The 25,318-nt window shown below is 33.6% G+C and overlaps 2 protein-coding genes across 7 annotated transcripts in view; one reads left to right on the top strand and one right to left on the bottom strand.

Moving 5' to 3' along the window:
- Msp300 (Muscle-specific protein 300 kDa) overlaps positions 1-20,256 on the top strand; it is a 104,873-nt gene extending 84,617 nt beyond the window's left edge. For 5 of the 6 annotated variants that reach the window (XM_083086550.1, XM_083086551.1, XM_083086549.1 and 2 more), the window contains 12 exons: positions 158-854; positions 1,620-1,919; positions 2,490-3,446; positions 6,800-7,102; positions 10,324-10,581; positions 11,577-14,312; positions 14,630-14,814; positions 15,528-15,566; positions 15,890-16,396; positions 16,504-16,747; positions 18,119-18,168; positions 18,985-20,256. In XM_083086550.1, coding sequence (XP_082942676.1) covers positions 158-854; positions 1,620-1,919; positions 2,490-3,446; positions 6,800-7,102; positions 10,324-10,581; positions 11,577-14,312; positions 14,630-14,814; positions 15,528-15,566; positions 15,890-16,396; positions 16,504-16,747; positions 18,119-18,168; positions 18,985-19,204 — 6,496 coding nt within the window. In that variant the 3' untranslated portion in view covers positions 19,205-20,256. The remainder of the gene's footprint in view (positions 1-157; positions 855-1,619; positions 1,920-2,489; positions 3,447-6,799; positions 7,103-10,323; positions 10,582-11,576; positions 14,313-14,629; positions 14,815-15,527; positions 15,567-15,889; positions 16,397-16,503; positions 16,748-18,118; positions 18,169-18,984) is intronic. The other variant, XM_083086548.1, reaches the window with a different exon arrangement.
- Positions 20,257-20,949: 693 nt separating this feature from the next.
- Hira (histone cell cycle regulator-like protein) lies at positions 20,950-25,121 on the bottom strand. The gene is made up of 11 exons (XM_083086553.1): positions 24,848-25,121; positions 24,702-24,764; positions 24,445-24,555; positions 23,741-24,336; positions 23,341-23,622; positions 22,996-23,255; positions 22,373-22,928; positions 21,866-22,055; positions 21,509-21,793; positions 21,344-21,438; positions 20,950-21,271 (listed from the first exon to the last, which is right to left on the bottom strand). The coding sequence occupies exons 1-11, from the start codon at positions 24,882-24,884 to the stop codon at positions 21,149-21,151; spliced, it is 2,598 nt and encodes an 865-aa protein (XP_082942679.1). The 5' UTR covers positions 24,885-25,121; the 3' UTR covers positions 20,950-21,148.
- Between the last annotated feature and the right edge of the window lie 197 nt (positions 25,122-25,318).

Raw genomic sequence — 25,318 nt, 5'->3', positions numbered from 1 at the left:
TAAATTTTTATTAAATGTAATATATTTTGTTGCATATTTTTTTAAACTAAATTTAGAAATAAAATCTGATATAAAAGAGAGAAAATTTAAACAATTTTATTATTGTTTAACGCACGCATTTTTTTCTGTATTAAAATAATCAAAATTCTTGTTACAGGCTAGTCGATGAACAACGTAAACAGCTTGATTATATAATTGAAAGTGAAAATTCCACACGTTGGAAATTACAGGAACTCGATAAATTAGAGAACACAAATCGTTGTCACATGTGGAAAACGAGTCAACTCCTCGATGTTACTTGCGGATTATTGCACGATTATCCAGGGAAAGTTATACCCGACGAAACGTACGCTGCACACGAAATGACAAAGATTATCGGGCATAATGTGTACGTCGAACGAGAGCGTCTTCTCCAATTGCTCGTCTTAGCTGAAGAATACGAGCAAACGCTTCAGGAATTTGCGCAAATTACCGAAATCGCTGAAAATCTACTAGATAGTCCGATATCCGTGATGAACCTAGAATATCTTCAAGAAGAGATGCAGAAACATAGAAAATTCTTCGTCAACTTAAATCACTGTCGCGCGATTCTCGAATCGCTGGAAGGCAATCTAGATCCTGAAACCAGAGCCAAACATTCAGATCTGCATAAAGAACTTCATGATAAAGCGACAGTGTTGCTCGATCAAGCGGCTTCAAGAGCGCAACAAATGGCGTTGGCCGCGTCACGATGGATGCTACTGGAGCAAAGTATGAAAGAAGAGAAAGGATGGCTCCAAGTTGCTCATCAACGTGTCCCTGATCTCCAAACAGTGACTTCGACCGATTACGATCAATACATCTCTTTATATCAAGTTAGTAATTTTATATTAATTCCACTTATTAAGTAATTTTATATTAATTCCACTTATTAAGTAATTTTAATTTAATTCCATTTATTATGTAATTTTATATTAATTTCACTTATTAAGTAATTTATATATTATTAATATATATATTATATATATATTAATTTCACTTTTATACTTAAATAATAATTGTACGCCTTTCGTAAGTGTACATGTATACTTTTCACATACGTAATGGCTGAATGTGTGATAAAAAGTGTCGGAAGTAAGCATAAAAGATGTCTTTAAATATACATGCAATAAACATAGTTAGTAGAACATCAAATTTTTTGTATTAAATTTGTTTACTTTTAATTAACATAAAATTCAAAAAATAATTTATATGTTACATTATATTATATATATTAATTGATCTTGAAAGAAAAACTATTATTATAATAAAATATATGCTAAATGCTGACAAATCTATTTATATGCGCAGACATTTGTTAAGTTTAATTTAATTTAAATATATTATTTTTAATCTATTATTTTTTTATCTGTGCGATGTGGATAAAAAATATATGTTCAGAGCTATTTTTAATGTCATTCAGAAGAAATATTGTTTACATCCGATGCTTTTTAGCGTTGACCACGTGGCACTTAGCCGGTCGTTACGAAAGATTCTAGCTACATTATTGTTCTTTTGAATTCATTTGTCTACTGACAAATTTGTACTGCCTGTATTCCATAAATTTAACTTTAATTATTTGTTAATTTGTTACGTTCTAGTCTCTATCATCAGACGTAGCAACCCATCGTGCACGATTAATTCAATTATTCGACGTGGCCTGTAGTCTTCGCGATCTCATCAACATCGAAGATCCCGAAGATCATTACGGTGAAATCTTAGATGTGATCGTAAAACTGCAAGATAACATTGAATCCTCCTTGAGAAGACTATTGGCCTTCAGAGAGAGTTGGAATAATCAAGAGACATTAATGAGTCGTGTGGAACAGTGGATGACAATGGCTGAGAAGGAGCTCGCCATACTACGCGATCCCTCAGGAAGTTCTATGCGTCAGTTCTGGGTAAGCACTTTCGATCTTTCTCTGGAATCTTGTAAATGTATTTATAATACGATAATCTAACGAGAACATCCATTGGTGGGCTGTATCCGCACATGCATCTGGGTCACGTTTTTCCAACGCATTTGGCCTCGTGCCATCGGAGGCACATGTTCGAGATCCGTATTTTTAGCACGATTAAAATTGGAAAACGAAAGTCTTACGTAATCGTTATCAGCATCATTTTTTATCAAACTTTTTATCTACAAATTTTAATACAAAACAGTCTTTATACACATATGTGTGTACATATATAATATATTATATTATAGAATATTATCTCTTATTATATGATGCATGAACATTTTTAAAACTATTAGTGATGTCAAAAAAATGCTTCAGATAAAATTGAATAATTTTGAAAAGGATAATCTGATTTTAATAGTTTTTCTATAAATCTAAATATAAAAAAATAAAAGGGCCAACTTCATTTTTTTAAAGAAAAATGCATACTTTCGTGCTAGAAATCAAATTCGGTCAGATACAATTAATTTTCAATCAAATTTGAAAAATCTTATATTAATATTATTACAGGAATTGAAGGCACAATACGAAGTTAACAACAATATGCGTAATGAAGCAGACAATGGTTTCGAGCAAGCTTTACGAATTATACCTTTGTCGGACGAAATATTACAGCGACAATTCCACTACGAATTGCAAGGTCGTTGGAACGAGATTAGCAATAAGATCAGCGAGATTCAAATGGATGTCACTCGCAGCATTTCCTCGGAGGAGATCTCATCGAACGACAAACTAAAGCTACTCGAAAAGGAGCTGAACGAATTACGAACAACTATCAATAGCTTCTATGGGGTATTGAAGACCAAAGAAGAACTCGACTTGTACATCGAGAGACTCACTGTACTATTCGACAGAATCTCTTTGATTCAGGACGAGATAGGTCGATTGGGTCTTTTACCAGCAGCAGAAAGCGAAAGAGTCGGATTTTTACTATCATCAGCTCGTTGCATAGAGGGACAGATAAGCGAAGAGCTAGATTCGGCGCAATTACTTAGAGAAAAAATTCAACTTCTTCAACGCGGATTAAATCGCTTCAGGAAGGCCTACAAAAGATTGTCGACAATACTGGATCAATGCGAGGGCAGCGAGAAACAAGAAAGCGACTTAGTAGCCGCGGCTGTGAATCAATGTCAATCAGTCGCAAATGAGTTGGCGGTTCTCTGGCAAGATCTAATGGCTTTAAGACAGACGCTGCATAATTTGCCGACTGGCATGAGAGTAACAGTATCGCCGGTAGGCATCGAAAGGGATTTATCCAATATACAAGACGTACATACTGAACTCGAATCGAGATGCACGCGTCTGCTTTCATTGCTGACGAATAGATTGGAGTTGTGGCGACGATTTGAAAGACAATTGGAAACGGTGCAACAATCTGTTCAAGAAGCGGATTATATGATGGAACTATTAACCGTTCAAGGCTCTGTCGATTACGAAAGATTACTAAAGGCTACCGAGCGACTCGAGGTAAGTCTTTTTTTCCTACATTATATGAGAAAGTCAAGCGATGAGATTTGCTTATCGCATTGAGAAATCGGTCAATAAAATCATCAGCGTCTTGTATAATTCTCTTTATAAAATTGACATGATTCCGGTACAGTATTATATTTTTTATTCTCTGCAAACGAATGAATTTACTGCTATTTAATCAAAAAAAGCGCCAAATTGAGCAATACGAAGTAGGACTAAAGTCCAATTTCAAGTAAACTTTCGAATAATTTATCTCGAGGTTCATGGATAGTCAATTAAATTCTTCTCCTTATAATTTCATGATTCATCAGGCGTTATTAAACAGATCTACAAATACAAGAGTACACACACGTTACGCGCAGGCGTCGCATTTTCGCTCTCACTCGTTCAGGCTTGAGAGCCGCGTTATCGCCGCGGCACCTATCAGTACCGCTAGACCCATGGTCACGTTTACGTCGCTGCTGAGAATATCTCCGAACACGTATAAATATATTTCAACGCGTGTTATTGGTATTTTGACCTGTATTATCGCTTGGTCGTGGCGACAGATAAACGCGCATCACTTGCAAGTCGTTCGAATGAGATTTATTCTTCACGAATTCGCGCAATTCTCTATCTAAGTTGAAGCTTCACGACGAAGACGAAATACGATAAATAACTTCAAGGTAATATCGCATTAAATATTGTATATATCAAACATTTTCCTGAATGATGCAGAACGTTTCCGTTTCGCGTTTCGTGCCAAAACAGTCAGACTGCACGAAGAATAATCGGAACAGGATTTCCGGAGTTGCATATCTGCAGAAGGTTGATAGTGTTGATGTTGAAGTTAAAAGAATGCTCCGTTATTAGTGATGATTTAATATAACGTCTTCGATGATTCAAAGTGTTTTCAATATCTATTATAATGCGAGAAAACGTAATAATATGATAATTAAAACTGACTGTATTTTTAATTAACCATGCATCTTAAAAAAGAAAACAGCGGCATTTATGTCAGTCTGGCATGAATATATATACGTATATACATCTGGTTTTGTATTTTTATCAAAAATACTGTATTTTACACATTTGATAAACTGATTATTGATTTAAAAAAAAATCCGCTCCTCGCAGAATAAGACTACTTACGTACTATCTATAAAAGAAAAACCAGATGTATATATATTCATGCCAGACAGACATAAATGCCGCTGTTTTTTTTTTAAGATGCACGGTTAATTACTCTACGAAAGTTTGCATACAAGAAGAATTATTTGTTGCACATGTGTGAGTTTCTTCTTCATGAATTATCATTTTGTACATCTCATCACATATGTTTATTTCGAGGGCGCATGAATGGGCCCTTTTCCCCGACCCTTTGCAGAGCAATCATTCATACCGTTGAAAAAACTTGTAAAGTTCTTCGTTGATTTCTCGGCATATCACGCGTTCATGATTCTTATTAGTATTCCGGAAGTGGTCGGTTATTTTCCGCGAATGCATGCACGAGAAAATAATTTTGTAAGAATTTATTTCCGTTAGAGCGTCGCACATGTTCTTTTTTTGCACTCAATACCGTTGCGTTGTTTATGCATCACGACGAAACATATAAAGTAATCCTCTTTATCCACATCGATGCATAATATGTATTAAATCAGCATATATTACTGTAGGTGTACAGTCGTTGCAAGCAACAGGTTGTCTGTAACAAAAATAATGTAGCTGAAGCAAAGAGAATATGTGCATGCATAACTTGTAAATCTTTCTCTTTCATATCGGTTGACCGAAATAAAAGGCGATTATATTAAATATATAGTTATTATCATAATTTCTTTCTCGTGACCACGTGAAATTACACGTTCGTTACAATACGTCTATGAACAATCGACATTATGAACGATCAACAGACATCAACATGACTTGAAGAACATTAGATTAAACGGAATTAATTATATATGCTAATTCTATATAAAAGCTTTACTCCCGATTCTTTCTTCAGAAACAAATTAATATTAAAACAATGTGCATATATGATACAATGCCTGTGTGTTGCAACGATGCGATTTAATTGCATATAATTAACTGTAACGTCGTTTAATTACAAGTAATGTGAAACGTTCCGACTTTCTGAGATGCAATCACTTCAATTGGCTAGATGTTAATGCATGAGATATAATTTTTTTTGTAAGATCCTCCAATGATAAGATTCCTCCAAAGATAAAATTCGCAACTACAGCAATAATGCACGCATAATTAATGGTAATGTCGTCTTTATGGATAAATATACTTGAAAATTTTATTTTATTTAGTGCAACAGATATCGCGCGTGCATCAGAGCGAATTATCTAATTTATTTTAAAAATAATTACGAAAGTTATAAATGACTAAAATCATTAATGTTATAACGCGATGGGTATTTTAACTATGATGGGAATGTCTATGTTTAGAGTCGTCGCGACTACCCGAACGTATATATACATATATGATTTCCTTTTCTTATACTATGAATTTATTTTCATATTTCGCCGAACGTCGAAAAACTAACAAATTATCAATTAATATTAGTTGTATAAATTTAGTTGCATACAATATACAGAAGAAAATAAAATACAATAAAATATCTATCATAAATAGCTAGAATAATTTATTTATTTACGAATAAATTATTTCTAATAATTTACAAAAAATATTTTTTTGTATAAATTTATTATATCTCATAGAAATATTCGATACATCCAGAGGTAGTTTCCACGTATGATTTCTTTTGCAAAATTCGTAGAGAGGTGAACGAACTCAAGTACGCGCGACATAGAATTATTTCAACCACGTTGTGACCGAATTCATGTAAGTCTCGAGACATCTCGTGCGCATATATGGTTTGAGGTGTTGCGGTATGTCGCGAATTTATTTATAGCGAGTTTTAAAGCAGAACCGACATGCCTATACTTTCTTTGAATTGTCTGGCACGTGAAGCTTTAGTAGACAAAATATAATTTTTATTATTATTTTCAAAATATACGAATAATGTGAAAAAAGGAGATTAATAAATAATAAATTAGTAGATTAATAAAAAATAAATAATAAGTTCTACTCCTATCAATCTCATTATACATTAATAGCGTCCTATGAGATTCAAGTTAATGTCAAAATATTTTTGACAAATTTATTATTAACCTGTTATAATTATATAATTTTAATCGTCTTAATTAAAATATTATTTAATTATTAATTTAAATTTAATTTAAATATTAATTAACTCAAAAAGTGGGCATTATGTCAAAGAAGTGATGCATTTAATTTCTATATTTATGACAATATTTGCAAATATTAAACATGCTCTTCCTGTTTTTCTTTTTTTTTAATGACAGGGTCTAAACGGTGATTTGGGCGCCAGAGAAGTTCTCATTGGCGAATTACATGCCGCTGCCGAACCTCTGCGGGAGAGCTGCGCTGTAGAAGTCCGCGAAAGAGTCGATGCCATAGTAAATGAAGCCGTACAGGCTTGGGAAGATACGAGGGCCGAATTGAACGCCCTTTGCACCCGATACCAGCACGCGTGCAGGCTCTGGCAGCAATATAGGGACTCCAGCGCCGCGGTGAAGGCCTGGGTAGACACTCAAATGAACACTGTGGTAAACTTGCCACCGGAGGAAGCAGTCAAGCAGGTCAAGGTAGGTGATGTTGACCTAGACTTTTTACCACTGTCATAAGTTAAATATGAGCTCTTATTTTTAAAATAGCTTACTCTCCAAAATCTTCCGGAAACGAAAGATACATGAGAGAACTTGCTAATGCTGATAAGTAATAGATAAATACATTACCTTTTAATGACTTTTGCAAAAATTTAAAAAATATGTAATAGATAATGCCGATATTTTAGAATTAATATTGAGGATCAGAATAAGAGAGAGAGAGAGAGAGAGAGAGAGAGAGATTTGTTAAATTTTGAAATTTTTTTTGTGACAAATAGATTTATCTGTTCTTTTCTTTGGAATTTTGATTACAAAGTTTGATTCAAAATACAAGCTTAGAATATAAAATATGAATATTAAATAAATTATAATAATTACTATAAAATTATGTTTAAATTTATAATTAAAAAGTTATTTTAAAATAAATAAAAATAAAAATTAAGATTTACCGATAAAAACAATTAAAAAGAACTACAAAACATCGCAGAATCACTGCATCAGTTGCTAATAATGGATCATTGCATCACTTGCTATTAATGGATTCTTGATATCACTTGGAGATCATTTTTCCTTAGCAAAAATTTTGAAAAATCGTCATCATATCTTTGTAACCAAGTCTTAAATTAAAATTTTATTAAAGTAAATTTAACTTAAAATTAACTGAAGAGTTTTGTTAATCTCTCATCTCTATTAAATTTAATTTGCGGAAAACTTCTTTTTCTTAAATCATTTATATTTTAAAAATTTTATTGATACTTATATATGGATGTTTTGACAAATGATAAGTGCAACTATACACACATTTTTTTTATCTAATAAGTAATGATGAGTATGAAAGAAAAAGAAAGAGAAAAATGAATGCTGACTTGAAACATGTTTGCGAGGACAGTTAAGCAATAACTGTTAATCAAGTATCCGATAACTACGATACTTAACAATCAATATCGCAGCTGAAACAATAATAATTCTCTTTGTTTATATTTAAAAATGTTGATTTATTTTAATATTACATACATTTTAAATTGTGTATTGCATATTAATGATAACTGATTCTTGTACACATATATGTTTTCTGTTTATCTTATTGATCTTTTGAGCCAATACGATTCATTTTTTTGTCAACGAAATATTATATTCATAATTATATTTAAATATTATATTTAATTATATTTAAATATTATACACATCTATTAAAAAATATTAAATATTTTTACAATTCGTATCTTATACGCATCTCAGTATATCTGAGGAAAGCTATTTTTTCAAGAATCAGTCAGGATCATAAAAATATCAGATAAACAGATTATCATCCCTTGAATGAAGAAACCTATGTCATTCTTTATTTACACACGTACCATAGTATTATCACTACTACTATGCCACCGTGGGACACAAAGAGGGACGAACAAGAGTAAAGGTTGACTCATCATCATCATCCTCGCTCTAGTCAGAGATATAGCGGCTAGCCAAGGGTAGGTCGTTGAGAGAATAGGGGGCAAGAGGGTGAGCCATACGGACGCGCGCATCGATCCCTCGGAGACTACGCCAGTTTGATTCAGGGCGTTGCGACGTTTACAGCATCCAGCTACTCTCTCGATACGCGTTCTCAAAGTATTCATTTATCTCGATGCAAACACACATTTCTGTTATCGTACCGCCTTATCGGGGGGATTTTTTAAACATTCGCGCCGTATTTGTTAAGCATGCCCAGAGAACGTGAGCAGATGCGCGTCCATGACGTGTAAATGTGTTTATATGCGTGCGAGTGTGACAGTGTATGCGCGTTTATGAATACGCATCGACAATTTGGACCATGTGCTCAGACGACGGGGAGCTGTATCGCGGCGCACGTGTGCGTCTAGTTTCGGAGCAGTATTTTATAAGAACGCGCATCAAAAAGCAGAAAGTATGAGTGACAAACTGGACTAAAGACATGTGCACGCCGGAAGAAATAAAGGTAATACAATGACAGATGGATAGAATAGAGGTACGAAAAGTCATGATTGTCTGCTACGGACCGGAGATTCCTGCCGAATGTAACAATGCGACAGAAATAACTTTAGTGCTACGAAAATCGCGCGTGTATCGTCACAAAGTCCGTATTTCCATCGTCGCTTCTATCTCAATGACATGAGAACAATTCTGACAAGGAAGAGGAAAACAAATTAGATGAAATTAAATTTTAATTAAAGATCCCTTGGAAGACTTTTCATATTATAATATTAATATTTAAATTTTAATAATAATATTTACAAAAGCTATATAATACAAAAAATTTGCTAAATTTTAAAAAGAATTTTCTATATAACTTTTGACGTATCATAGTTCCTCCAAAATCATAATTTTAGACGTATCATAATTTTAGACATATTAAACGTAATTAAAGTCATCTGCACATAAGTATTTTTTCTTTCCCGCGCGATGGAAAGAGTGAATGTTACATATATATATAAATAATAAATATGTTATATACATATATATGAGACAAATTTGTCGAAAATTTTGAAATTCTTTGTAGTTTCTATATACTACTAAAAATTAAATGAATAACTGTTAATTTATTATTTATTTAATTAATAATTTAATCATTATTATTGATTTAATTTAAAATTTCATTGTATTTAATATTATTTAATTATGTCATATATAATTATACTTTATTTTACAATTATATATTAAATATATTATTTTCTACAATTATATTGACTTTATAATTTTAATAATATTTTTAAATATGTTATTAAATATATATATAAATATTTATTGCTACTTTAGAAATTATATTACAATTGATATAAATTGTGAGAATTGCGAAGTATAACATGGAATATATTCGTATATAATTTTTACGAGAAAAAAAGGAAAACAATTTTATTAAAATTTATAATGTATCGAGAGGACTTGCAACTATGATATATACGATGCAAAATAAAATATAAAATTAAAAATAATAAATAATAATAAATAATTAATGATAAAAAAATAATAAATAATGATCATGATTATGAAAAATAAAGAGTAATAATAAATCATAAAAAATAATATAAAACTATTTGTAAAAATCATTACACAATATTTATATTATATGCTGTGTAAAATTAAAGATTTAAGATTTAAATTCGATATTTGCTCCAGCGGTAAAAGCTTGAGCAGTTAACACAGGCATGTTAAATATTGAGTGTATTTAAAATTCGTTTCAGATTTGCGAGGAGACATTGGCAGAACACAAGGAGAGACTAGCGGAACTACGCGGTCTAGTAGCACAGATTGCTTCGGACGTAGGTTTGAACGCTGATGGACCGCTGCACTGCGAAGTCGAAGCGCTCGGTCAACGACTCGAGGATGTTCGGGAAACCTTGTCGACTCTCGCAGATACGGTAGATGCTCATGTTCTCAACCAGGAACTTGCTCGTAGTGATCTATGCCAGACAAAAAATTTTCTAGACTCTGTCCAACAGGTATGTGCCTCCGATCATGCTGCTTCTGCTTCTATCTAATCATATGTCAATCAAATCTTTTCCACTCCTTATAACACATGACGCATTCAATCATTATAAGTGTTATGATGTATATAAAGATTTAAGAAAATTATATTTTTTCTGCTTTTAATGTAAAAGAGAATAGCAAGTTTGTTAAAGAATTATAAAGAACGAAAGAGATTTCAATTTTTGATTATATATCGAACTTTAAAAATACGCGTATATATGACGATATAATTTCACAAGATCCAGGTGTATCCAGCGCGTTAGTTAATTATATTCTAGCATATTTCATTGTATATGTGTAAACGAATTCAAAACCTTGGAGAACAAGACCTTCCTCGAATATCTCACAATTAAAATATTTTTCAAGGATCGATGTACACATTTGCCGGTACTTAGAAAGTGATAGTTAGACCCGCGGCGTTAGGCCGCTTTAGTCTGATGTATTAAGGCGTCCATCAGTTCTCGGGCGGTGCACCATTGGTGCTTGGCACAACCTCGATCATCGCTTCGCACGCGCGTTTATATTTTAATCGCAGTAGTTCCGAAACAATTTGTTATGTCAAGGCCGAAGGGCTTAACCCGTGGTGGCAATTACATCAGTCACGAAATCTGCAACAGCTGAATGGCTGCAACGCCCGTGCACACATCGTCGGCCGAAACTTTCGAACTTGAGAACTGGTGCCGCGTTGAGTTACATTTTTCAACGCGAATTCATAGCGTTCACTGTCAACGTCGATCGGTATAAAAGCGATTACATACGATTACACTTGCGAGGAGGACGTTATTAAATCATGATTTCTTCGAGACTGTTAAAAATTGTGCTCCACAAATCATGTTATCGAAGATTCGCGGAATCAATTGCGTACATCAAATTTATTCCTATCTTTTTCCTCTTATTTTCTTATCTATTTCTTAAGAATCCCCGAATCAACAATCGTAATCAGAAGAACTTATCCGTCAATTTTCAGAATCTGATGACGGTGGATCAAGGCGAATCTAACGAGCAGCTGACAGTGCTGCGGAATCATCTTCTTGCGTTGACTCGAACTGAACCGCAGCTTCAATTCATCAAGGATCGCGCGTTAGATATGTCCGTACAAGAACCGTCGGTAGTCGAGGTGATCCGATTATGGCAACGTGTATTTCAAGAAACCTTCCAACAGTATCATCGTTTGTCGACGCGGTTGATCCGCTCGCAAGACGTAATCGCCGCGCTGAAACTCTGGGAGGAATATCTGACACATGTGCAGGACTTCCTGTCGACCGGCGTACCTAGTGACTACAACGGTCTATCGGAACATCGGAATCTCTGCGAGATCCATCGGAAGCTTCTACCTGAGCAACAAAACCTCATGTTAACGGTACGGCAAGAGGAGGAGCATGACAGGTCGGTCGCCGAGCAGTTCAACGCTTTGACGAGTCTGCACAATGAGACATTGGCGAGAATATTAGAACGACACGGGGCGGTGCGCGACAGAATATCGGCCTGGGACAAGTACAGGCTGGCTCAAAGTAAATTACTAACGTGGCTAAAAGAAGTGGAGAAAGAACGGCAACGTATGCATCTGCAGTTTATTCACCTGAGACGGCTCGACAAGATCCTACAGAGAATTCAGGCATTATTGGATAAGGTACCAACCGGCGAGACTCAGATAGAGTCTCTTCAGAAGCAACAGGAGTACCTCCTGACTAATTGCGAGGAAGCGCTGGCCGTTTCGATACGCATGGAACATGCTGCGAATGCGCAACGGATTGCCAATCTGCGTGCCGGCCTCGAGACCTGGAGAGACTTTGTTCAGAGAGTACAGAAGTTGTACGAGGAACACATCGAACAGTCCAACGTAATCACTGCGATCTTCCAAGAAATCAGTCAAGCGTTGAGTGCGGCTTTTCACGCGAAACCAACGAGTCTATTCAAAACGAAGGAACAATTAGATTCGCTTCAGCATTTGAGGACTCGCCTGGCTGATGCACAACGTAATCTCGAATCTCTCGGTGTCATCACGGAACAGTTGAGGGAATGCCTAAGCCCGAGTGACATGAAGACGTTACACCAGCATGATGCACTTCTGTCACAACAGTACGGCGACCTTGAGTATCAGTTGGCCCTGTTAGCGTATAGACTTACGGAACGTTGCAATCTTCATGGTCGATGGGAAAATAGGTTAAACAAGTTGTTATCATGGATAGAAGACACCACGCTCCGAATGCAAGACCATAACACAGTAGCGTTGGACGAGCCTGAGGAAACGGTGAAGCGACTCGCAAATGAGCTGCAAGCGGAGATGAGCTTGAAACAGCGCGAACTCGAATGGTTGCAAAATACCGGACAGGAGCTGATAGATATCGCTGAGGAGACGGAGAAAGCAAAGCTCCAGCAATCGTTGGCCGAAGTTAATAAAAAATGGAATCACCTGATGGTCGATGGCAAAGCGAGAACTAGCAAACTAGTCGATCTAATTCAAACTATGAACTCGTTACTGAAGAAGATAATTGATCTACGAGCTTGGTTGACAGGCATTGAGAGTCAGTTATCGGAGGCTCTCATAATCGAGAAACCCATGCAGAAAAGTATCGATAAGAAACTCGAAGATCACGAATATCTCAAGACCACTATCGAGGCCGAAAGCAGTAATATCAGCCAAGTGTTGAATCTATGCGAGATTTTGCTGAACGATTGTGACACGTGGAAAGCCTCCTTTAACACAGATGCAATAAAGAATGGTATGAATTATTTGGAGAAACGATGGAAAGCTGTATGTATCAAGACTACTGAGCGCAAAAGAAGAATCATGATGATTTGGAAATGGTTGCAAGAACTAGACAAAATTAAACACGAGTATGAACCGTGGCTATCCAAAACGGAAAAGTCTCTGTCAGAACTGGAGAAAAATCTCACCGAGGTCTCGAAGGAAGGATCAGAAAAGTTAATGGAGAAAGCTAAGTCGATCGCTAGAGACATCGAGGCGCATCAAAAAGCCTTGAAAATCCTCGAACAAACGTTCGGACGTTTGGCCAAGTCTGGACTGGATCCTGATAATTTCAAATCGCTCACGAGCGAGACGCGAAAGATTATCGACAGGTGGTTGGCTGTCGGAATGAAAATCAACGCAATTATCCCGAGCCTCCAACAAGAACAAAAGACCTATCGCGAGTTCGTATTCATGCATGGCGCAGCGGTAGTAGGCCTGACACAGGTAGACATTCGCTTGACGCAGATGCAACATCTCGCTACACCCGAACAGAAATCATCCTTGCGACGAAGACGTCAACAGCTGAGGGAGATTGAGGAAGAGCTCGATACTCAAAACGTCACGTTGCGAAAGGCGGATGAGCTTGCATTGAAGGTCATGCAGGAGAGCAATTCTGATGACGTGGCCGCGATTCAGGAACTGGTAGACGAATATCAATTATTGTGGCGGGATATCAAGGAACGGGTAACCGTGCTGAAAACGGACTTGGAGACGCAAGAAAAATCGGAAGTGGACGAGGCGGTGCAAGTGGAGACCTTAAAATTCGAGCAGGACACTGCAGTTCAAGTGGATACTCTACCGAGACTTATCAAGATGACCTCGTGCGATGCTTATCTGATGGAACTGGAAGCTGCTTTGAATGAATGTAATAATGCCCTGAACACTCTGGAAGCAGCGGTGACGCCTGATCCCGTTTCCGGTCCTGGACTCAACACAGTTGCTAAGAATATCGTAAGACTTTTATTAATTAATTTTGTTATGTTTTGTTCGTATATATGTACACATTTACTGCAATCGAATTCAAACGAGCACCTATATATATGGTTTAATATGATTTTCAAATATATCAATTTTTCTATCTTAAAAATTTATTTAAGAAGTGGAAGATTGAGAAAGTCATAAAATTATATAAAAAAACATCAGAAGTTAGTGTATTTAAACAGTGAAAATTGTTCAAAAAGTTAATTAGAACAAAATAATAATGTTAAATACGTTAATCGATATTTCTCTGGTGTGAAAATTATTATAAGCTAACGCGCCTATTACAGGCTAAACTGATTGGAAGTTGTCAGTCTTCAATAGAACTAGTACGCCACTTTCATACTCTACTCATGGAAGATGGCAAACTGAGTTTAGGAGTTGCTAAAAGTAGCGAAGTAACAACACTAGAAGCACGATACGACACACTTATTGCATTAGCAAGAGCACGTGAACAGCAAATCAGAGAGCTCAGGTAATTTTTTTTCATTTCATTTCAATGTTTACGCAAGTCTCAATAATGCATTTATTTTATTAAAAATCGTTGAAAATATTGCTCAATGAATTAAAAAAGCGTGAATTGATTATTTGATTATAAAGACAAATAGAAATAATTGTGTATAACGTGATCTTCTAAAATACTAATTCTTGTTATTATTCACATACATACTTCAAAGTCGATCTCGAGAACACGAAATCTTGTATGAAAAAATTTTATTCTACAAGTTCGACTTATATTTACATGAAAAATGACTTCCCTTTCATTTGTATTACAATTTTCAATATTTTATATATATATATATATATATATATATATATATATATATACGCAATTATTTCTTATATATATACTTGATATTTTATATATATATATATACTTGATATTTATTTTTAACAATATTTCATAAAATTATTAATATAATGTAATAAATTAAATATAATATATCGCATCCATTCAGACGCATGCACTTTTTTTAATTTCCATGCCATTAACGCTTTAAATAATAATGAAATAATAATCGATCATTGTATTATCTCTAACTATATTATAAACTTCTTCAAACATTGCTTCAATTTTTTATTTTTTTTTCGCCAGTATAAATGCAATAATATTGATTCGTATGATTTTTAATGCAGATGATAATGCTTAAGCCGATTAAAATAATGCTTATCCATTATTCTACACAGATCGCCCATCACTGATGCTTACGCTTTTCCATGTGATCAGTGAGTAACTAATCATATAAAAATTTTAAATGTATTGTCAAAATACAAGTTATAAATATAGTATCTTATGTATAACAAATTGTAATATATCTAACACGCTTTTATAAACGTTAATGCTTCACAAATATTAAATGAATTCTAAAAATGTTATTATTTATAATTTTAACATATATATATATATATATATATATATATATATATATATATATATATGTATACATTAAATAATAAATAATTCATTCAAAAAATATTTTTGTTTAATCTGTTTAAATTATAATTTTAAAAAATATTACATTTTAAAACAATAATCATCATTCTTGCAGCGATAATGGCAGACTGACCTGTCCATTATGCTCTCGCCGCAATTGGGCTCAGTTGGACAATGACTTCTGGCGTTTGGATAAATGGTTAGAGTATGCCGAAGGTACGCAAAGTGAGCAGCACTCGCCACCCAGTGACATAGAACAACTAGAAGACGTGATTCAAGATCATCGCGAATTCTTACTTGATCTTGACAGCCACAAGAGTATCGTAACAAGTTTGAATATAGTCGGCGCTCACTTGGCCGATCATACCGAAGACATAGAACGCGCAAAAGAGCTTCGCGGTCGATTATCTGTGGCGAACAACAGATGGGAAAAAATTTGTACAGCTGCCGTGCAGTGGCAAGAACAATTGCAAAATGCCCTCATGACAAATCATCAGTTTTACCGCATTATAGAGGAATTGTTAGCTTGGCTCGAGCGCACCGAAGTTAATATTCGAGCCAGCGAACCGATTGATCTGACTGAATCTACCAATGTTATAGAAGTAAAATATAATAAATTTAGGTAAAAATTATAGATATATCGCACTCAACAAATGCGACATATCGAAAAGTATTTTCATACATAGAAAAGCATATTATATAAAATTCTTACTTTATCTTTATTTTCAGGGAATTGCGAAATGATCTTGAGCGTTGCGAGCCGCGAGTAATATCGTTGCAAGAGGCGACTAATCATCTTTTAGATGAACAGATGGAAACTAGAATACGTTTGCAGGAACTACGATTAAGACTGCAATCGTTAAGAAGACTAACCGGAATCTATACTCTTAAATTAGGAGCTGCCCTTGGGCTGGACCCGCGAGATGTTGGTCTCGCCGCTACATCAACATCTCTCGCATCTCTTTCACATGACGTAAGTTAAATTATCTACACTAATAAATCTATGTCTGATTAAAACAATCGTATAATTTCATTAATATTTAAATATTACTATCGAGCTTATATATATAGTCCTGAAGCAAATTTCGCATGATACGATTGATGACACTGGCATACATATGTATATTAAATCTAGACTGGATAATAGTAGATAATATTGGTATACATAATATTACAATATTATACAAACCTCAAGAAAAGTATTTGTAATTGAAAATTAAAAGAAGATTTCGCCTTTCGCGTCGAAAATTATTGCGAAAAAATTCTGATTTTGTAATGCATTATCACATGTATAAATTTATTTATTAATATGCAAAATAATTTATATATATTATAATCACTTGTGAAATATTATATAGTATTATATAAAAATATTTATATTATGATCACTTGAATTATTACTTTCTTGAGAAACAAATTTTTGATAGATTTATGTTGAGCTTCAAGAGATTGACAAAAATAAATATTTTTAGAGTGATTTTCTAAGGTATTTTAAAATTATTCTTATTTTTTAGATAGAAATCAATTATTTTTATCATAAATCATTTTTGTAGGTTTTATAGTTTTTTTATTCAAGAAATTCTTGTATTTTTATGTATCTATTTAATTATCATTTATAAAACATATATAAGAGCAATAAAATTTTATCTCCAAACACTTCACATTCAGAATTTAAAAAAAATAATTCATTATTGTATGTTCATTTGTATTGTATTGTCATTTCTTTTTTTAAAAAATAATTCAAACTTGCTGTTAGTTGTTACCAATTTTTGAAAATAGCTTGTTATCATTACCGTTATTCAATAATAACGAAATATTACAATTTTGGTATCTCTTGATAAAGGCACATTTTTCTGGTTTTTTTTCTAAGAATGCAATTCGATTATAACTCGTGTTGAATTTTTTTATTTTTCACATAAATCATAATCTCTCTACATTTCAGTATGTTAAAAATTTTCGTTGTCAATTTACTTTTTTCTCTTTTCTAGTAGAGTAATATAAAATAAGTTTTAAATATGCATTAAAAAATCCGTATTTGCATTTTATAATTTCTACAATAATCACTTTTATATCACTCGAAGAAAAATGATATTTGTTTTTATTTATATTTCTATATAGGTATTTATTGTAAATTATTGCACAATGTATTGTTAATAAAATCACACGAATTTAACTTTTCAAGGCGAGAAGCTTCGTCTCATGATTATACATATATAAAAGACAATTGAATTATAAATTTCGATTTTCTATTCATTGAGAGAGATGATGCTTCTACGCCTGAATTATCCGTAGTAATCACTTGCACAGTATCTTATTGTTTGTTTTCTGTTTTATTAAACTGTAGCTACTCGACGAAGCTGCCTCTGGAACTGATCAGCCTCACACCAGCACAAAGTATGTTATTTTCTTTTTTCGTCTTTTATTGCATAATATTTGTAGATTAGCATTGTGATAAAACTTCATTTATCGCGCGTGAGTGTGTGTGCGTGCATGAATGTATGTACGTATGTGCATATGTATGTATATTGTATGTATGTACACAAACACAACGGTTATGTAAAGTATGTAATTTAAAGTATATAATTTGCCACTGTGTGAATGTTGTGTACAAGGTGATTTAATTTAAATTATCCATTCTTATATTGCCAAAATTTTTGATTAAAAAAAAAATTCTTTATAAAAGTTGCAGAGTTTATGAAGGAATATGTATAAAGGAAAATATTTAAAGAGAATATAAAAATGATGCTATTGCTTTGGATACCTTTTTTAAAAAGTCATGTAAAAGTCTTGATCTTTTTAAAATCAATTTTTAAAAATAGAAACTTCCATTCTTTTATTGCATATTTTTTGTAATCTTGATGTCCAAAATTATGTATATAATTTTTATCAAGTGACGTAATTTTCTAATATCATTTTGGTACACATTTGTAAAAAAAAGCAAATTTAAAAAATACAGTACAAAATTAACATTAAAAAAATAACTCTTCTTTATATAATAATTTTTGATCATTTTGAAAATGCTCTCTATAATTTCAAGAGAATATTTCCACCAGGACACTGTATAAATTATGTTACATAGAGACATATCTCTTTCCTCTTTATTTATTCTAATAAATAAAATTTATTATATTCATAATAAATTGATCGTAAAATATCTCCGCTCCAATGGAAAATTCCATTAAATTTTTCATTGTTGAAAACTTGTTTTAGTGGTGACGAAAACAACGGAACAGTGTTGGCGCGAGGATATCGCTTCCTAGGAAGAGTCCTACGAGTTTCTCTACCGATTCAAGCGCTAATGCTATTATTGCTTGGCGTCGCATCGTTGGTACCGTCTGCAGAAGAAGATTACAGTTGTATGCTCTCTAATAGTCTCGCCAGGAGCTTTACGCCGATTGCCCTTTATCCGAATGGACCGCCACCAGTATAATGAATGAACGCGATGTATTGTCGCTCTCATTTCGCTGTGTACATGACTCGAAATTGGTCCTCCGCAAATATTAGCAAGCCAATGTAAGAAGCATAATAAACAAATTTCTTTTACTTTCCCTCTGCAATCAGAGGACATAAAAAAAGATAAAATTCGTACTGTCCTAAGTTTGCCTCATTAGTATTTCCATCGATCGCAATTATAATACATATAGAAAAATCTTTATATACTATAAATATAGTAATTTTACATATGACGTATTTCTACGTAAATTATGTAACGGACCAAGCGGTAATTGAGAATATGTATAAACCGCACGACAAGAACGCATTCTTTAATTTATTGTACATATACGATATTGTATATCCTCCCGATGTTTCGCTATGCAAAATCTCATGCTATTCCCGCGCGAAATATGCGCGATCGAATATTTCAGTATGACAATGAATTCTCAAGAAAATATTCGTTGTAAAAAAAAACAGCTGATTTGCTCTCGAAGCGTTCGAATATACATATAAGCTTATGTCATAATCAAACGACGTGTTCCACGATTAAGTTGAAATTAGAATACGACTCTACATCATGCTTCGCGTTTGCTAATTTCTATTGTACAGAGTTTATTTTTATTTCTAAACGCGAAATGTGTATACAACGAAACACGATAAGAAAGAACTTTAATGATACATCTTTCCAACATGTAATAAAACACATGTATGCGTTAAACCTGGATTAACGCGCGTTTCTACTATATGCAACATTCATGATAGAGGACATAAGAAATAACTTGCCTAACTTTATTTTTTATACGTTGCGTTTATATATCGAAACGTCGCGTTGAATCGGTTTTGGAGAGCAGAAGGTCCGACTTGGAATCTCTCTCTTTCTCTCTCTCTTTCTCCCTCGATTCAACGTAATATTATGATAGTTAATGGTGCTAATTCAGAACACAATTTCTTCTATAAGGGAGAATGGCTTGAAAAGAAACATCAATTGCAATCGATTTGCTGTTACATTAATATTCCATGAATAAAGTTAAGAGAGAAGTTAAATAATGACTGTGTGATCTATTTCTAAGAATGACGAGACAAAAATAATACCAACGCACAGAACAAACGCATTTAATTCATCTTGTTCAAAGATTAATTAGCTTTTGCTCACTAATTACTTATTTTGGAATTTTAAATTCATTGTAAATTAGGATCTGAAATACTTCATGTATGTATATTTCAAACTTCCACAAATGTTCTTTTAATAACAGATTTTCTGATTAATTTGGAGATTTTACGTTATTTACCTTAATTTTACCTTAATGAAAATATAAAGAAAAATCGTTATTTTTTATTTCCAATTTTTATCATGATATATCTTTGTAACTAAATTTTAAATTAAAATTCTATTAAAATAAACTTTGAGATTAAATAAAGAATGTTTTGTGCTAATCCTTTAACTTAACAAAGTTTAGTTAGTAAAAGACTCTTTTTCTTGAATTGCTTATAATTGAAATTTATTAATGCCTCTTTCATGCAGGAAAAATTATTTCCAAATTGGCGAAAAAATCAGTTATTAAAAAGACAATTGATGCTTTTGGAATACTCTATGTACACATACATACATGAACACGCGCGTATATGCATACATATAAAAAATTTACCTGTATCATCATTATCCGCATCCATTTTCCTAAAGTAATTCATCCATTGTAAAAAATGGGATTAAAATCGGATAATTTTTTCATGTGTGATAAATGCTATTGTACTAAATGTTGTTTATTCCTTATAATACATTTATACCTCAAATGTGGTATGCCAAACTGCAAATGTTATAAAAACTGTACAGTCTTACACATCCATAATATCTTTAACATTATACAATGTGTGATATCTAAAAGAAAACATGAATTGTTTTTGGAACAATGAATTTGCATTGTAATGAATGAATTTCCAATTAATTAACTTGATTTTTCAGTGTCGTTAATTGCTCTGAATACTCGAGGTATAACCTTTGCCAACGAAGATGACTACCAATTACAGCTAATACATCACCCAAAAGTTTATGCTTCTTTACTCCCTATATTCGGATATAAAAAATAAGTTAATTATTTGATATAATTAAAAATTAATGATATATAAATAATATTACCAAAATTGCAGGCTCCCATATGCTCTTAGAAGCTGATGTGTGACTTGGGCCCAAAAGATCATCCAAAATTAATCTTAGACGTTTCTCCAAACCATCTAAAAAGATATTATAAAAATAATTCAATAGGTAGATGCATGAAAATACGACACAAATTGCATGACGTACCTTGCGTTAATAAAAATGACACTAAAGCCATGAGCCAATAAACATATTCTTGAGCGCTTCCAAGAGCTTTAGATGCGAGTAACTGTTGTTCTAAATAAGAAACCACGCTTGGTGCGCTATGCGGTAACCGCGGATTTGGCAAAGTATTCCCTGCAGTTCTGAGTAATCCTTCTTGCAATGACGATAAAGGTCCTCTAGGAGCTCTATTTCCAGAAGTGCTTAGTACATTGAATGACGACCATCGCCATATAGGATCTTGGCTATCTCCAATTAACAACCATGTTCCTATACAATATTCAATGATAGTTTATGCATAATGAAGTCATACGTGAACGAAAAAAGAAAAAATAAATTTACCCATGTCTTTATGGTATATATATGCTCGTGCATTAGTAAACGCTATATGAGGCATTCCGTTGTACAGAGTGCACGTCAGTAAAGATGTTCCAGGCGGAGCCAAATGAGCAGCTGAGGTTGAAACAATCATTCTGCACGTATTCCCTATTTCCCACACACGAATTGCACCACAGCTTGATATTACCATCACCTATTATATAAATTATTTTATAAACAAACAATATTACATGTATAACATTTGTTTAACATAGTATAACATTTGTTTAAAATTTAAAATCATTATAATTTAATTTCTTATTTGCTATAGATATACATTTATCGATTGCTAAATTTTGATTGCAATAGTAATCTTTATTCATGAATAAAGATTACTATTGCATATCGAATCTAAATTAGCAAGAATCTTGTATATATATACATATGATGTATGTGTCTCATAAGTACAAAAGTATGACTGTAATATATAAGAAAAATAATCGACTAACAATCGGAAATTGAATAAATTACCGTATTTCCAACAGCGTGAACTTTTGCCAATGGTGCTGGTGGTGCTAATGGCGGTGCTGGTCGGGATCCTTTTACGGGATGAAATGTGTGAAGACTTCCATCTTCCAAACCCAAAGCTATCACAGCCGGTGATGCCGCTAACGCTACAGCGCTATATCCTAAGTAGAGGTCCCATGTCGATTCGGAATCTGTGCCCCTGAATACTTGCAAATGAGCTAAGCCTTGACTATTAGTGACTGTCACAGCATAATGACCTGCCTGCTGAGACAATGAGCTGGATGGCTTCAGCGGAGGCAGTAACATTTGACCTCCAGCCTTGTCAGATACAAATTTAGGTTTTTTATTCGGTGAGGAATGATGTATTTTCGGCGTTGTTTGTTCCTTGCGTTTCAATGTAAGAGAGACTGCCGGAATATCGATAGCGGGTGATTTTACGGACGATGAAGTAACATTAGGCGCAACAACATCGTTGCGTTTCTCTATCACAATTAAACTTTTTGTTTGTACTTTACTTGTAAATGTCGGTGTGCCTAAACTATTGCTGATATTTGTATCCCTAAAAATTGACAATAGATCAATGGAAGATTAAAGATTAAATTTAAAATTGTGACAAAATAACTTACGTTGTATCTGCTGGCGGTGGAATAAACATAGGTGTAATTCTTCTTTTACCATCCGAAGTCCTCGTTTCAATTTGTTTATTAATAGGTCCTTTAACCAAAGTAGCCGAACTATTAGTGGTCGGTGGAATGCTTGGAGCAGATGACATTTGAAGAGATTGATTTGACACGGGTGGTTTCAAATTGAGAAGTTCCGGAGCTTCCATCACCATACAACTTCCTTGAACTAATGGTTTGCCATACAATCGTTCATGAAGGCTACTCTACAAATGCAAAGAAATAAATAACCCATTCTCCAATAAAATGTTTAAAAATAATAAAAGCTGCATATGTAATATGTATAATTACTTGTTCAGCAGGATCGAGAGGTTGTCCTAATTCCTGTTGAGTGAATTCAATAAACACAGCAGTACCATCCCAAGAACATGCGGTAAGGCGAAGACCACATGGTGACCAACTAGCATCTAACACAGAATGTGTAAACAATTCATGTATTACAACCAGAGGCCTTTTCAATGATGTTAACCACACAGATAAAGAACGATCTCGTGATCCTATTGCAACACAGCAATATTGTTGTGGTTTAGAGGAACCTGGCTGCTTCTTCTGTAGAATATTACCGTTAAATCTCTATAAAAAAAAAAGAGGATGTAAATATGTATGCCTCATTTATAAATATCTTAATATTACTTTTGATAGAAGTATATTCTCAATCCAAAAAACAAAATAAAATATTTTTAATACATACAACACAAGTTACTGCTTTCCTATGTCCAACAAAGTCTTTATCTTGTGTCCAACCATCTCTTTCTATTATTTGTGCTGTAGGTCCTCCCCCATTCATTGCATGGGCAGACACTAAATATTGACCATCTGGACTCCAAGAAAGCCTCAGGACATGAGTTGTTCCACCACATTCATCAAAAGGCTCAGATATCAATGCTGCTTCCGTCCAATCCGTTGTACGCCACACTCTCAATGTTTTGTCATCAGATTGAGATGCTAAGTATTTTCCCACAGGATCCCAAGTAATCCCTTTTACAAAACCTGTGTGACCTTTTAACACAGCAACAACTGCAGGAAATTTTGAAGCATCCCACACTATTACACTGTTATCCACTGAAGCTGAAGCCAGCCATGGACTGTGTGGTGCCCATGCAAGATCTAGCACATCAGCTTCGTGTGAACGTAAAGTTGCAATACATCTCCAAGCTTCCACACTAGTCTTTCCACCAAAAATAGAACTTCCACCTGATCCTGATAATCTCCAAATCATAATGAGTTTATCTACACCACCTGATGCCAATAAGCCACTGTTGCTCCATCTCACACAATTTACACAGGCTATATGCAAAAAATAAAAAAAAAAAATATATATATATATATATGTATAACTTTTATATACATATATGTCAATTTATAATATATAGAAAATAAGAGATAAATTATTACCTAGATGATTATCTAATTGGCAAAGCATTTTTGGAACATTAGGATCCATTTCAGCAGTCTCGTCAACTACTGGTTCCATGTTCCATATGACGACTCTTCCAGAATCACCACCTAATATTTAAATATAAAGATATACAAGAAAAAGAATGAGAATAAAATTTTCAGCATTACTCTAACTAATTATTATTATTTTAACTTAGCAAATATATGATTTTCATTAAATAATAAGATATTAGAGGAAAAAAAAAACAAAATACCTTGACCACCGGTCGCAAATCTTCTCCCATTGGGATGTATATCAATGGAAAATATCGGATATCCTGATTAAAAAAAAGATTAATAAGATTTTTCGTAAAAACAGAATTGTAAAACTATTCAAAATAGTGCGATAAACTTTACGAACCATCATGAGTAACCCAATTCGGTTTGACTAGCTTCATTTTCTGTTACTATCGTTTGAGACTATGTAATTGTTCAAACTTGATAAAAAGAACCCTTAAATTTCGTTACATCTTAGGTCTGTACAGCTCTACAATAATTCATTCCCCATAAAAAGGGAATATGCCTCCGGCACAATTTAAAAATTTGCACAGAGCATAACCTTCCATCAGTCGTATATACTTCAAGGCTATCGCACACGAAATTCCACAGCTGTAAGCATAAAGGTACCTTTTCACATATTACTTTCAGCGACATAAGGTGCATTCAATACAACGTCCATTGAACATTCAGTGAATAGCTGTTCGTGATTGGATACATTTACCCAACATCTAAAAGCTTTGCCAATCACGAGACTTGTTTTTTGTAGTTTTTCATATAGAAAAAAATAGGCTATTTATTGATGATTTCAAACATGAATAATTGAGATATTGAT

Source organism: Camponotus vicinus, unplaced genomic scaffold (assembly GCF_025532165.1).
Source record: "Camponotus vicinus isolate PSW18456_S1 unplaced genomic scaffold, iyCamVici1.0 SCAF_13, whole genome shotgun sequence".
Taxonomy (NCBI): domain Eukaryota; kingdom Metazoa; phylum Arthropoda; class Insecta; order Hymenoptera; family Formicidae; genus Camponotus; species Camponotus vicinus.
This window is presented reverse-complemented; position numbering and strand designations above follow the sequence as displayed.

What these genes read in the sequence shown, in the direction of transcription:
- Hira (XM_083086553.1), bottom strand. Translation starts at nt 24,884, where the DNA reads ATGAAGCTAGTCAAACCGAATTGGGTTACTCATGATG. An exon ending in TTCACGCTGTTGGAAATACG is followed by an intron (nt 22,056 to 22,372) that starts GTAATTTATTCA and finishes TTTATATAATAG; the next exon opens with GTGATGGTAATATCAAGCTG. An exon ending in TATGGGAGCCTGCAATTTTG is followed by an intron (nt 21,272 to 21,343) that starts GTAATATTATTT and finishes ATCCGAATATAG; the next exon opens with GGAGTAAAGAAGCATAAACT.